Raw genomic sequence first — 13,349 nt, forward strand, 5'->3', positions numbered from 1 at the left:
GTACAGTAAAAAGGTGTGGAGGAATGAGTTGGAGGTTTGATTATCATAAACACTTATTTTTGAAAAAAAAAAGTCGTAATTGACTCAAAGACGACAATCACTTTAATCTAATTATGCCCTTATTCTCTTCCTGCCTTATGTGTAAATGCAAATAACGCAGCACGTTTGAATATGCAAAATCAAAGCGCTGAAGGCACAGAATTTGTTCGCTGTTGTATAATCTTAGACGCAACACAGTTTTCAAAATTATGTTATAGCTTTTTATATCGCAAGTTTGAAATGATCACAACCCATTCAAATTTATAAAGATTGTGTCTCAAAGACAGGTCGAGATGTGTGGGTTTTTTCCAAATCATTGATACAGCTAATCAGTGAGCACAGGCTAATCTTATTAGACGGGCATTAAGCCCCGTTTTCCCTGAAAGCAGCCAATATGTACAGATTTCAATGATAAACACTAGACTGGCCAACGTTGTCTTACAAGTTGTTAAATACACTCTATGTACTGTACCAGTGAGAACAGGTAGATGCGGTGGTTAAAGCAGACGCTTTTAGCATTTATCGTCTGCTAAAGTTTACTGGAGTTATCCACACAGGCAGTCACGGGTTACGGTTCCTACCGTAGCTAAGCCCATACCGATTTGCAAAATTGCGCCTGCATTATTTGTAAGCTTTGCTCACAAAATAAAAACGGCACTAGCAAAACAAGTTAACTGAGACACTTTGCGAACTTTAGCGGCTTCTCATATTGGCAATAATTGTGGGTTCCAGCGTAACGGGTATTAAGCAAATGTCAAAAAACATATATTGCCGCAGTCTCTTACACTGCTGTTCATTACATTCATGTATGTTGAGGCACGAACGACAACTCTGCTAGGAGAATGATATTGCCGTTTAATTCATTTGTGTCAGTTAAAGAGAGATAACTCTTCCAACTTTACCTGTACTCTGCGTTGGGTTATTTTTCTTATAGGGTCATGTACACTGGCTGGTTATGAACAGTTGTATCAACGAACCAATTTCATTTAATTTTGTTATATTTCAGAAAAGATGTTTCACGTCGTCACAGTTTTAATTGATGACACACATCTGTTTAGTTTATCAACATTTCTAAATTAAGAAAACAATTCAAAGATTCACCTTTTCACACAATTTTAAGTAGAGCAATAGAATGCCAAAGAATTGAGAACATACTTAGAATAATGTTCAAATGTAAACTCAAAGATATTTTGTTCTTGTAACTCCATCCTACTATGTTTAGAATATAACAATGTATACATGACAGAGCCGACAAATGAAACATCAGGCGTCGGTAGTTTTGCTTGCCATTAATTGGTCGTTAACTGCAGAAATAATTACTTATGCATTTGTCTGTTCATTGACGGCGAGGCATAATCTGACATACATGGGCCCAATAAAAAACTATTAAGAACATAAACTCACACGTTTAATTGCTTCAATAGGGGTTTTATATTGGGAGAAATAAATTTGAATTTCAATTTGATTGAGGTAATCTTTATACAAATAATGTCACTTTTCTTGATTCTTAATCTCATTAAATGTTGGAAGCATGTGTCAATTCAATTTAATTCGGTTTGTCTATGGGTGTTAACATGGGACACTGGGTCATTGATTGAAAATGACTAGACTAAAGCGATTTAGCCCCAATTTTAGCCAAGTTATAGCTGTTTTATTGCATTTTTAGTGTTTATATGTCAACGTTTCTTCAATACAAAATCAAACAGTATGTAGAGAACTGTTTTTGAATGGTCGAGACTTATCATCGTTGCTTATTATGCACGTTCACATGTGAGCGTATATTTGATCTGCATGTGTGTGAAGTACTTAACACCTGCGGGAAATTTTGTAAGTGTTAAACGTAAACCTTTCTGTTCACTGTGATAACCTCAAATAAAGCGAGTGTCAAAGACATTGTGGAATTGAATATGAACAAATTAGTCGGAAAGCTATCTTGAGGTATGAAATAACAATGCAATGAGTATCTTATCGCTGGTAGTCTGTTACCGTCATATTGTTGAAATTAGTTCGATTACACCAGGTTTAAACTTTGTGGAAATTCAATCTCCTACCATTTGTGGTATAGTAGTGTCACAACACAATAAAAGTAGACTTTAAAACAAGTGTTTAATGATATTGTCTGTAAAACTCTAGATTGGATTATTTGTAAATAAAGTATAGATAATATTGTTCAAATATTAATGTTTATCAAGTGAATTAGGCTTAATGTGTGAACTATGGGTAGAAGGAAAAAAGGATGGTACTAAAAACTCAACTTTCAATGTAGGAAATGATTTTTGCGGTATTAAATTTATTAAGTGAATCAGAGATTTTGTGCGGTCATATACACTGAAAGGTTTGTTCAGTACATACAATCACCTGATGAAGGATGTTTATATCAGTTGTTCCTGATAGCATTATAAACTTTTAAACAAATGATAATAAAGTCGTTTTGCCGGCTGAGATAACTTGGAGATAATTCTGTCGGATGACCAGGTAAATGGATGGTTAGGACTATTGCGCTCTATATATTGTTTTAACCTCCTCATAATAAAGATTTAAATAAGTGTGTGTTAAGAAACATAATTATTTATATTGGATGTTTTAAGTTTTACTTTAGATTTAGAGTCACCCCTGATTGATATTGAATGGTATTTTGATACGAGTGTGTGTCCCTATTATAAATAACTGACTTCAGTTTGTCATCTGTACGTTGAACTTTGATTGTGTTCTGTTGATGGTGTTTGACAAAAGCGTGACTTTGCGAATCCGGAAGCTTCTGAAAGGGACGGTAGTTTAAATTTCAATGTTGTCATGCAAAGGCAAGGCAACCCAGTGTCCTGTTTGGTTTTTATCATGCATGCAAATCATGTGACAAGTGTTTGGTTAGAAATGCAGTGTGGAGTGTGGAGCTAACATTTGGATTAAGTTAATGGACTATTTAATTCAGCTAATAAATCAGTGAAAACAAGTGTGGGGAAATTACTCATTGTACCTGTCAATTTGTAAATAGTGGACTATATTGTCAAGAATGGCTAGTGATTGGTTAAATTTGCCAATTGTAAATTGTTGAACCCGTGAACCAGACATTAAGGCATACTGAAAGGTGTTATTAAAGTGATTAATTGGATTTGTTTTATAGTCATTTTATAAAGTTTACTGTGAGACAATCATGCCCTGTAAATTCTGATTGCTGAAGCTGTTAACAGTGAATTGAGGACTTTTCTCTGTGATACAAATAAATTATCTGATCATTTGGTGCCATTAGATATTGTGGTAGGGTACCCTATCATGGAATGAGTGTCCAAACACTGACACAGACAGGAAGTCAGGATGTCAGCAAGCCAGGAATGAGAGACCACTGGTCCAGAACGCCCTTGAGGCGGCGGCGCAGCTTCCAGAGACTGTACAGGACCAGGTCAGTCCCCACGGGACACTTCTACAGAAAGGTAAGATTTGCTGCTACATGCATACTTATCGCATATTTAATTATGCCCAAATGAGCATAGAATATCAACATTTCGTTCTTCTGCCAGTGCTCCTTTTATGTCATTGAACCTTTTTGTCAATGTTTCTTTCGTGTCAGCGGTTCTTTCATATGTCAGTTCTCTTTTAATATCTGTGCTCTTTTTCTATCAGTGAACATTTTTGTCCATGTTTCTAACATGTCAGTGCTTTGTTCATGTCAGTTGCTCTTTCATTTGTCAATTCACTTTTCAGTTGTCACTTCTACTTCAATATCAGTGCTCCTTTTATGTCAGTGCTATTTGAATATATATGCTCCTTTAACATCTGTGCTCCTTTAATATCTATGCTCCTTTAATATCTGTGCTCCTTTAATATCCGTGCTCCTTTAATATCCGTGCTCCTTTAATATCTGTGCTCCTTTAATATCTGTGCTCCCGTGCTCCTTTAATATCTGTGCTCCTTTAATATCTGTGCTCCTTTAATATCTATGCTCCTTTAATATCTGTGCTCTTTTTATATCTGTGCTCCTTTATTATCTGTGCTCCTTTAATATCTGTGCTCCTTTAATATTTATGCTCCTTTAATATCTATGCTCCTTTAATATCTGTGCTCCTTTAATATCTGTACTCCTTTAGTACTCCTTTAATATCTATGCTCCTTTAATATCTGTGCTCCTTTCATATCTGTGCTCCTTTAATATCTGTGCTCCTTTAACATCTGTGCTCCTATCATATATGTGCTCCTTTAATATCTGTGCTCCTTTAATATCTGTGCTGCTTTAATATCTGTACTCCTTTAGTACTCCTTTAATATCTGTGCTCCTTTCATATCTATGCTCCTTTAATATCAGTTCTGTGCTCCTTTAATATCTACGCTCCTTTAACATCTATGCTATTTTAATATCTGAGCTCGTTAAATATCTGTACTCCTTTAATATCTGTGCTCCTTTCATATCTGTGCTCTTTTATTAAAAGAGTTTTAATGTCCTTTAGTGCTCGTTTCTTTGTTCCCTAACTTCCCAAAGAGGGACTTGCCAATTCAGGGGTCACCATGAGACCAAGTTTAGAATACACAGTCTACTAGAGATGTGTGTTGGCATGCTGAGCATTTAAGACAGAGATGGAACAAGTTTAATAATGAGAGAACAGGTCCCATATTCACCAATCCATTCTTAGCAGTTTAAGAAAAAAGCATTGACTTAGAACTATGAAAAATACATCCATCAATTGAATATTTGCAATCTACCACTAGTGATTATGTCATGTACAAAATGTTGTACATAAGGAATGATGTATATACACAGGTGGTTAATGCCAAGTTTGACTAAAAACAGGCCTTTTTCTGTCTATTTTGGGAAAAAGTACCTAGCAAAATTGGGATTTTTCGAGTTGCGAAATCTTCCAAATTGGGAATAATTTTCATCGACAAAAGCATTATTTGGGCAGGGAGTTTTCATTTTGGATAAATTCATATAAATTATGGTTACATATTTTGTAGGTTGTAGAGTCTAATAATCATAAGTCAAAAGACACTTCTTTCTAAAAAAAAAAAATATTTTTTTTTTAAATTGGGATTTTTTTTTGAGAATTGGGAAAAATATGCATATTAGGCATTGGGAATGGGTCCGACTATCGGACGCGTGAGATAGGCAGAAAAAGGCATGAAAAATCATAGCGGTTTATGAAAATGTCAATTTAAAGAACATTCATTATACTTAGACTTAAGTTTAAAAATTGGTTGGTGAATATCAGCCCTTTTTTAACGTATCCAGAAGGTTAATTGATACAACTACATAAATCATATCGCCTTTGAATGGATGTGTTACGATCAAAATTCAATTAAGTACTATTGTTATTTGGCTTAACGTGAAATGATTTAGCCAACTACATTTTCAAGACTACCGTAGTTCAAAACTCATATAGACTCTGTCATGCCAGTTGTGTTTTTCTTAAGATAAGATACTGTTATGATGTTACTGTATTTTAACCCTTTCCCACTCAGAAGCACAGTGAGAATAGCTATGTGCAAACAGCATGAAACCAGAACAGCCTGTGAGTAACTCGCGGCTGTTCAGGAATTATGCTGTTTGCTGCTCACCAATATCTAAGGGTTGGAAAAGCCTTTAAAACTTGAATCTAGTAAGAAAGGTCTGTTTTTAAATTAAACTTATATAGGGATTACAAATGCTTTAAAAAACATATCTTAGTGGGAAAGGAATAAGACCAGACAGCTCTGTTACACAGCAGACATCTCTTACCGGCATACTGTCGGCTCTAATTATGACCTGTCGGCATCCATTTCACAATGTTAACTCTTTTTTTGTAAGAGATACTTTCATGGACTGTGATACAATAGTTGTGTTATTTTTATCTTATTCTCCATCTTTCTTTTGGACAATTTTACATACTACATTTTAAATGTGAAAGTGTTTTATAACCTTTGTTGACCAGCAGGCAGTTTGATCATTAAATTTGTTCTTTTTTCACTTAATAGATAGCAAGTCATTAAATAGGCTGTAGAACACTATAACAGTCCTAATTGTACATTTGCACTATTGTTAACAGTTGGCAGCAAAATGCAAAGCTATTTAACCCTTTGCCACTTAGAAGCAAACGGCTAAAACACGGTATTGGTGCTCATAAGGGAATTTTCATGTTATATGCATGAAAAAGAAAAAGTAAACACGATAAGAACCAATATTTAAGATTGGTAAGCCTGGCATATACCTCTCTTACTTTCCTGAAAATTTCAAGAGATTTGTGTAACCCATTCTTGAGATATGCATGGAAACAAGCTCTAAAAATGGCCATTTTTTAGCGTTATGCAGTCTCACATGAAAAAAGCTTGAATATAAAATAGAGAATTCTCAAAATATCATACTGAAATTGTGCATTTATTGGTCTGGTTTTATTCAGAATTCTATCCTGCAAATGTTGCTTCTTGAATTAAAGGGGCCTTTTCACAGATTTTGGCATTTTTTAACTTATTCATTAAATGCTTTATATCGATAAATGTAAACATTGGATCGTAAAAGCTCCAGTAAAAAATCAAGAATAAAATTAAAAAAAGGAAAAGAACATTGCCCGGACCAGGTTTCGAACCAGTGACCCCTGGAGTCCTGCCAGAGTCCTGAAGTAAAAACGCTCTAGCCTACTGAGCTATTCCGCCGAGTACATATACTTGAAGTATTTTATACCTTATATAAGCAATCTTCGTAGTTTCACAAAATTTAACGACAAAAACAGAACTCTCCAAATTATTCAATCGTTTCGCGTTGCAACGCTTTATAATTTTTAGGTTTTAAAATCGTCAAAAGATGCATATAATGGCTATATTAGACCATGGTAAATGTTCAGTATTACTGTTTCCTCACAAATATCATAACTAAAACGAAAATTTGCGAATCTAAAACAACTTTTTTCAATTTTGTCAATTTACCAAAGCGTGAAAAGATCCCTTTAAAGAAATCGGTAAAATATTGTGGATTTTATAAGCAAAATACCGTCAGTAGAAGTTTTGTTTCAACACTGAAATTCAAACACTAATCTGTTGTTATATGCCAACATTGTGTACAAAATGACATTAATTATAACTTTTATTGACATCTAGAACTCGACTGTATATTATAATAAGTAGTTAAACCATTTAAATCACATTTCTAGCAAAGATATTCGAATGAGAGCTTGTTCTTTGTCAAACTTTCCAGTTCTAAATTTTGTAGTGTCTGTAACCTTTACAAGTTTATATGGCAATAATTTTGTTGTTTTATTATGGAAAAGTATAAATCCTACATTGGCTCATGTGTGTCCATGTGATGTCCAAGTTGGCCAAAATTGGTGGTGCTGTATTGTACCATTAAAAAACAGCAACTCAATAAAAAAAAGTTACAGACACTACAAAAATGTGTAAAAAATGAAGGAAAAAAATACCTGTTCTATTTCTCATAAATATTTTGTTTTACTCATGGGAAACTTCCATCTTTTATGTTGGAATGTTACATCATACATTGTGCAATAGATTAATGTGCAAAAAAAGGTAAAGCAAGACCTCTTGGGATGAAATATTGTAAGCATTCTTGTGGAATTATTTTATGAACAATTTATTTAGGAACAATATAACCTGATTTTCTTTTTCTAAAATGATTTATCTAAATATGTCTGTGTTCTTTATGATGGTACAACCCTTTAATATGGAGAGAAGACAAGAGCAGACCTCTTGTAATGACTCAGGTATGTATCTACCATTTTGATTATGCTACGCTAAAATTCGTAGTGTCTGTAACCACTAACTTCCTTCTGTAAGCCTTAAACCTTTTTTGTTATATGTGAGTAAAATGAAACAAAATTGTATTTTGTATTACATTGCTGATGTCTAAGGTGCATTATTTAGACATTTTCTGTCTGAAATTTGAAATATTTATCATAATAATGTAAATAAATTGTCTTCATAGTGTAGCTTTCTATAAACTGGCATTTTTTCAATTATCTCCTAGAATATGCAATTGGAAACTTAGTTTTTTGCATTAAATATCATGAAAACAGTAAATCCAAGCAAAACCATTTGAGAATTTACTGAGATCAGACACAATATCAAACAGTTTGTTTTGATGGTCATAATTGGTTACAGACTCTACAATGCCTACACATTTAACTTATTATTGTTCATGCTATCAAAGAGCATATGAAATCATTTTTAAAGCTAAAGTGATGAGTTTTAACCATGTCTGAAGTTTTTTACTTTGATCCAAATGGCTGCATTTAATCATTTCCTTTGCTTATGAATGGATCAATGAAGACATGCGCACTGTATGCTTTACACTACATGTGTATAAATTTACATTCTTATACTTTAATTACTTTAATTAGTAGCAGAAACTTTGAAGAAAGTAAAATGAATTTTGTTTCCGTTCTTGTTTAAGGAAGCAAAGATAAATCAAGCAAAAAAGAAAAGATAAAGAGGATATTTGTTGGTTTCGGTGGATTATCGATTTTAATTCACGAGTGATCATATAAAATATATTTTTTCTATGATCACGAGTGAATTAAAATCGATATTCCACCGAATCCAACAAATTATCTTTTTATTTTATGCTTTTTTTTACAGTTTATATACATTTTTAAAGAGTTTAACTAAAGAATTTCGCTGTGATAATGACGTCGTTTCGTAAAACAATGACGTCATTTCACAGGAAACTGAAAATTATCAATAATTTTCACTGATCATTTTCACTGTTTAAAACAGTGAAATGATCAGTTTTAAATCACTGATATTTCTCTATAAACCACCGGAAAGCATAAAATAAATAATTAATATAAGTGTATATGAAGTAGAAACATCAAAAATAATCAACGGTTGCGATAGACACCTATAAACTGTTACATGCTCATAATATCACTTTAGTACATTAAGCAATATGGACGAATAATTATTGTTAAATTTATCAACAATAATATTTATCATTGTATTGTTGAAAACACATTAAGAATCTATTATTTACATACCATAATTATATTGCTGAATATCTTCATTTAACATATTTCTGGTCTGAAGAAAATTCCAGGTCACCTAGTTCACGGATAGCGTCTTTATTATATAACGATTATTTTACTGGCCGCCAACTCCGGTGATGACCTGTATATAAACTCTGAATGTCCGCGAATTGACCCGATATACCTCGCGGGTTGAAATGCAATGCTTTAAAGTGAGGCCTCGCTTCCATTGCTCTTTATACTTTTACATGTTAACATGTTGACAGGAATAAGGAAGTAAGTACTAAATATGAGAACATAGCCTTTTAAGTATAAACGCTCTTGCGCTGGTAATACTCTGAAAATAAAAGGTGTACGCACAAACTGTATTGATGTCGAGAATTGAGTGTAAAACTGTTCTATCTATTAAGCCTTTTCATTCGAGATAAAATTGTTTCATACAGTAAAACAGTGTTACAAAGACGCGGATATGTTTCCAATGTTCTGGTGGTATACTCAAATCAGCCAATGGAATAAATGAAGTGTATTCATTCGTACCTAGCCGCGGGAAATTTTATTGGAATTTTATTGGACACTTACAAAGGTCAGGCTAAGGTGAAAAGCTGGCTTATGCAGCTTACGCCGAAAAATAAGACTAGGTTTGGCTGCATGAAGGTTAAGCATTGGGAGAACAAACGAAAATATGAGAAGCTAAAATACAACTATGATGCCTTCGTAGCTGCTAGGCTAGAGTAAAAGAATGGAATCAAAGGCCATTTTAGTGTTTGCTTTGGAACAGAAATCAGATTGAAATACATTTATTTTGAAAGTTAAGCAAATTTGGCCTGGAAGAGATGACTGTTTACAGGAATCAATAGATGTCATCTTGTTTATAGCACACAAGATCCAGAGATATTATTGAAAGTGGACTTGGCAAATTCAAATTCAGTGCAAACATTACTTAAAGCTTAAACTTCTCTGTGATTATCTTGATAGCTAGAGTAACAAAGGGTTATAAATACATCACTGATTTGCTGCTTGCAAAATTACTTTTTTTTTTACACTGAAATGTTTGGAAAGTTTTCCGCACATTATTTGGTAATGCTTATTGCTGCATAATGAAATTCTAGATTATATTAATTTGAAACTCTATACAGGTGTGCCAATTCATATGAGATGCCAAACTCATAATGTCAGATTAGTCTTCTTTGACTTGTATGTGCCCAGCACTGAGAATTGTCAAGCTACACGTCTCCTGGACAGCTAATGTTACCCCACGTGTAGTGTCTGTAACCAACTCAGATCATGTACACAAAAAATGTGTTTTAACTAAAATTCTAACAGATCAAAAATCATTTGATATAATGTTCAAGTCACTGTTTTTATTTAACTTGCTTTTATAGTGCATTTTTTAATGCTTTATGCCATTCTGCAACTTTTTTTGGAATCATATATTTTGGTAGTGTCTGTAACCAAACTTATGAGCATGCAATTCTACCTTTTATGAAAACTTATGCTTTTTCAAACCAATTGTTTCGATTTATTTTGTTTGAATATACTTCCTGGTTTCAGACAAATGCCTAATTAGCTATCTTGTGGGTCTATAATAAAAGTTATAGAAAAGTTTCTTGCTTGGTTCTCTTTTGGTCTGATACCTGATTAATTAATGCTTTGATTTTTTTTGTTAAAGGGATCTTTTCACGCTATGGTAAATTGACAAAATTGAAAAAAGTTGTTTCAGATTCGCAAATTTTCGTTTTAGTTATGATATTTGTGAGGAAACAGTAATACTGAACATTTACCATGGTCTAATATAGCCATTACATGCATCTTTTGACGATTTTAAAACCTAAAAATTATAAAGCATTGCAACGCGAAACGATTGAATAATTTGGAGAGTTCTGTTTTTGTCGTTAAATTTTGTGAAACTACGAAGATTGCTTATATAATGTATAAAATACTTCAACTCTGTGTACTCGGCGGAATAGCTCAGTAGGCTAAAGCGTTTTTACTTCAGGACTCTGGCAGGACTCCAGGGGTCACTGGTTCGAAACCTGGACCGGGCAATGTTCTTTTCCTTTTTTAAATTTTATTCTTGATTTTTTACTGGAGCTGTTACGATCCAATGTTTACATTTATCGATATAAAGCATTTAATGAATAAGTTAAAAAATGCCAAAATCTGTGAAAAGGCCCCTTTAAGATAGTAATCACTTTTGGTTTTTTGCTTTATTTCAACAGTTTATAACCTGTAGTTGATGTTAAAGTGAAAATATCTGAAGTTTTGAAGCTCTGCTATGTTTTTAGATGGTCGCTTTAGCGACCGTCTAATGTGTTTGATGTAAAATTCAGGTCGATACGGCCTGGGTATGATTAGCCCAATTCCCGCTTACACTACGCGCGAAGAAAGAGTTGTATAATTTATGCAAGAGGTTTGAGTTCTCCAATTATGTTTATTCACAAATGGAAACATTATATTAATATCGTGTTAAATGCAATAGTTTCGAATGGTGTTTTATAGAAAAGAATTAAAAAAAACAATGATCGTATTGCACGTGTCGCGGAGGAGATTGTTTATGAATGATTAAAATAGTCCACTTTCTGCTGCGTCTGCGTGACGTAGTATTTTCGCTCATCTCATTCATAAATCTGAGGCTGGCGATAAACAAAGGGGAGTCCGGGTGAGAATTACGCACTAGTATAAGGTTACGCTTGTTTATATTCACATGTCTCAATTAATAAGACGTTGACCACGAGTTCAACAATTATTACAGGGATACGATAGACAACATAACAATGATTCATTATCGCTGAAACTGTTAAAAAACATTTAAATATAACAAGAATATTCTCTAAAAAATGTAGTCTTGCTGTTTTGAAATAAGGTTTGGAATTTTGGTTTCTAAATAACTTAATTAAAAACAAAAGTTTAATTATAGTGTTTTTTACTTTTAGTCGCATATTTACCGCATTATAATGTGTGTTATAATAGGCAAACCATACATTAGTAAAATTCAATCTGCCTTCGCACATAGAAAGAATGGGTCAATTAGGTGCTGCGTTTCCTTTGCTTACTTCAGTTAGAGGTCAATTCTTTACGTAAAAGCAATCACAAGGCCCCGGCTTCAGAGGAATTGCGGAGCGTTCTTACATAATTAAAGTCGTAGTCGCATGGTATTTGCGTTTAGCGTCCTATTTGGTCACGTGGTTCTTTTTCGCGGGTGTTTTGGCATTCATGATATGAGGCTATTAATAGATGCGCCTGTCAATAAACAAAGGAAAGTTTACGGGCGATAACAACGCAATAGGTTACGCTCTCACATACAACTCAATGACGTAGTACAGGTCGTAAATTGAGAGATTTGGGAAAAAGTTGACGCTTATTTATATTCTCAATTTATAAAACGTTGAACATAAGTTCAACAATAACTTCAGCGATACGATAGACTAAAAAAAATCATAATCGCTTAACCCGAATATAACAAATAATTTATAATAATAATACGAATGACCTGTTTCATAACCTCGTTGAAGCTACTACATCGGGTATTTCTGGAAAGCGTTCTTGGTTCTCAACACATAGCGGCGATCTTTTGTATTTACGGGTGCTAGCAACGCAATAGTAAAAGCTTAGTAGAAGGTTTAGCTTGTTTATATTCACAGTTCTCAATACATTGACAGTTGGATATGAGTTCATCAATTACTCAGGCATACTATAGGCAACCTCGAAAATGCTTTATAATCGCTAAAACCGAAAACAACTAAATATATTATATTAAATATATTTATAACAATTTTAAAAATGTAGTCGGCGTATACGCCGACTTTGAAATAAAGTTAGCAATTTACTTTTCTAAATAATTGAATACAATTAAACAAAAGTTTAACTATTGTGTTGTGTTTTTCACTTGTAAGCTGCATATTCACCGCATGAAATGTGTGTTAGCATTGTCAAACCACACATTAGTGTGAGTAAATAAAAAATATACTACGGGAGAGCACTTCATATGTGTCCTCATATGCCTTGTTATGAGTATCTTTCTTCATTATCGAAATATATCGTATGTTTATATTTGATTTAAACGCAGTTTTCTTTCGTCACATTTAAATCACACGTCAATAGCGCCGTCATGCGAAAATGGGTCTTATGCGTTTCGGCAAGCGTTTGTTAAACCCAACATGTGCTCTTGCGCAGTCAGGCCATAGGCGACGCTGTTCGCTTTAAAATCACTCAATATGTTATGTTTCTCCTTACCAGAAGGAGGGATAGCTGAGTGGGCTATTTATATGATGGGCGCATATGGAATAAGACCCATTTTCGCATGACGAGGGTCATTACAAATCTCATTGCGAATTGAAAATCCCACATTTAAAAACAATGCTTTTTGATACAAAA

General features: G+C 33.6%; 1 protein-coding gene across 1 annotated transcript in view; it reads left to right on the forward strand.

The window, feature by feature from the left end:
* Window positions 1-1,917: 1,917 nt before the first annotated feature.
* The window catches only part of LOC127873867 (centrosomal protein of 170 kDa protein B-like), a 147,674-nt gene continuing 136,242 nt past the window's right edge, over window positions 1,918-13,349 (forward strand). Inside the window, exons 1-2 of the mRNA XM_052417934.1 lie at window positions 1,918-2,514; window positions 3,287-3,467. Coding sequence (XP_052273894.1) covers window positions 2,507-2,514; window positions 3,287-3,467 — 189 coding nt within the window. The 5' untranslated portion in view covers window positions 1,918-2,506. The remainder of the gene's footprint in view (window positions 2,515-3,286; window positions 3,468-13,349) is intronic.

Source organism: Dreissena polymorpha, chromosome 3 (assembly GCF_020536995.1).
Source record: "Dreissena polymorpha isolate Duluth1 chromosome 3, UMN_Dpol_1.0, whole genome shotgun sequence".
Lineage (NCBI taxonomy): Eukaryota > Metazoa > Mollusca > Bivalvia > Myida > Dreissenidae > Dreissena > Dreissena polymorpha.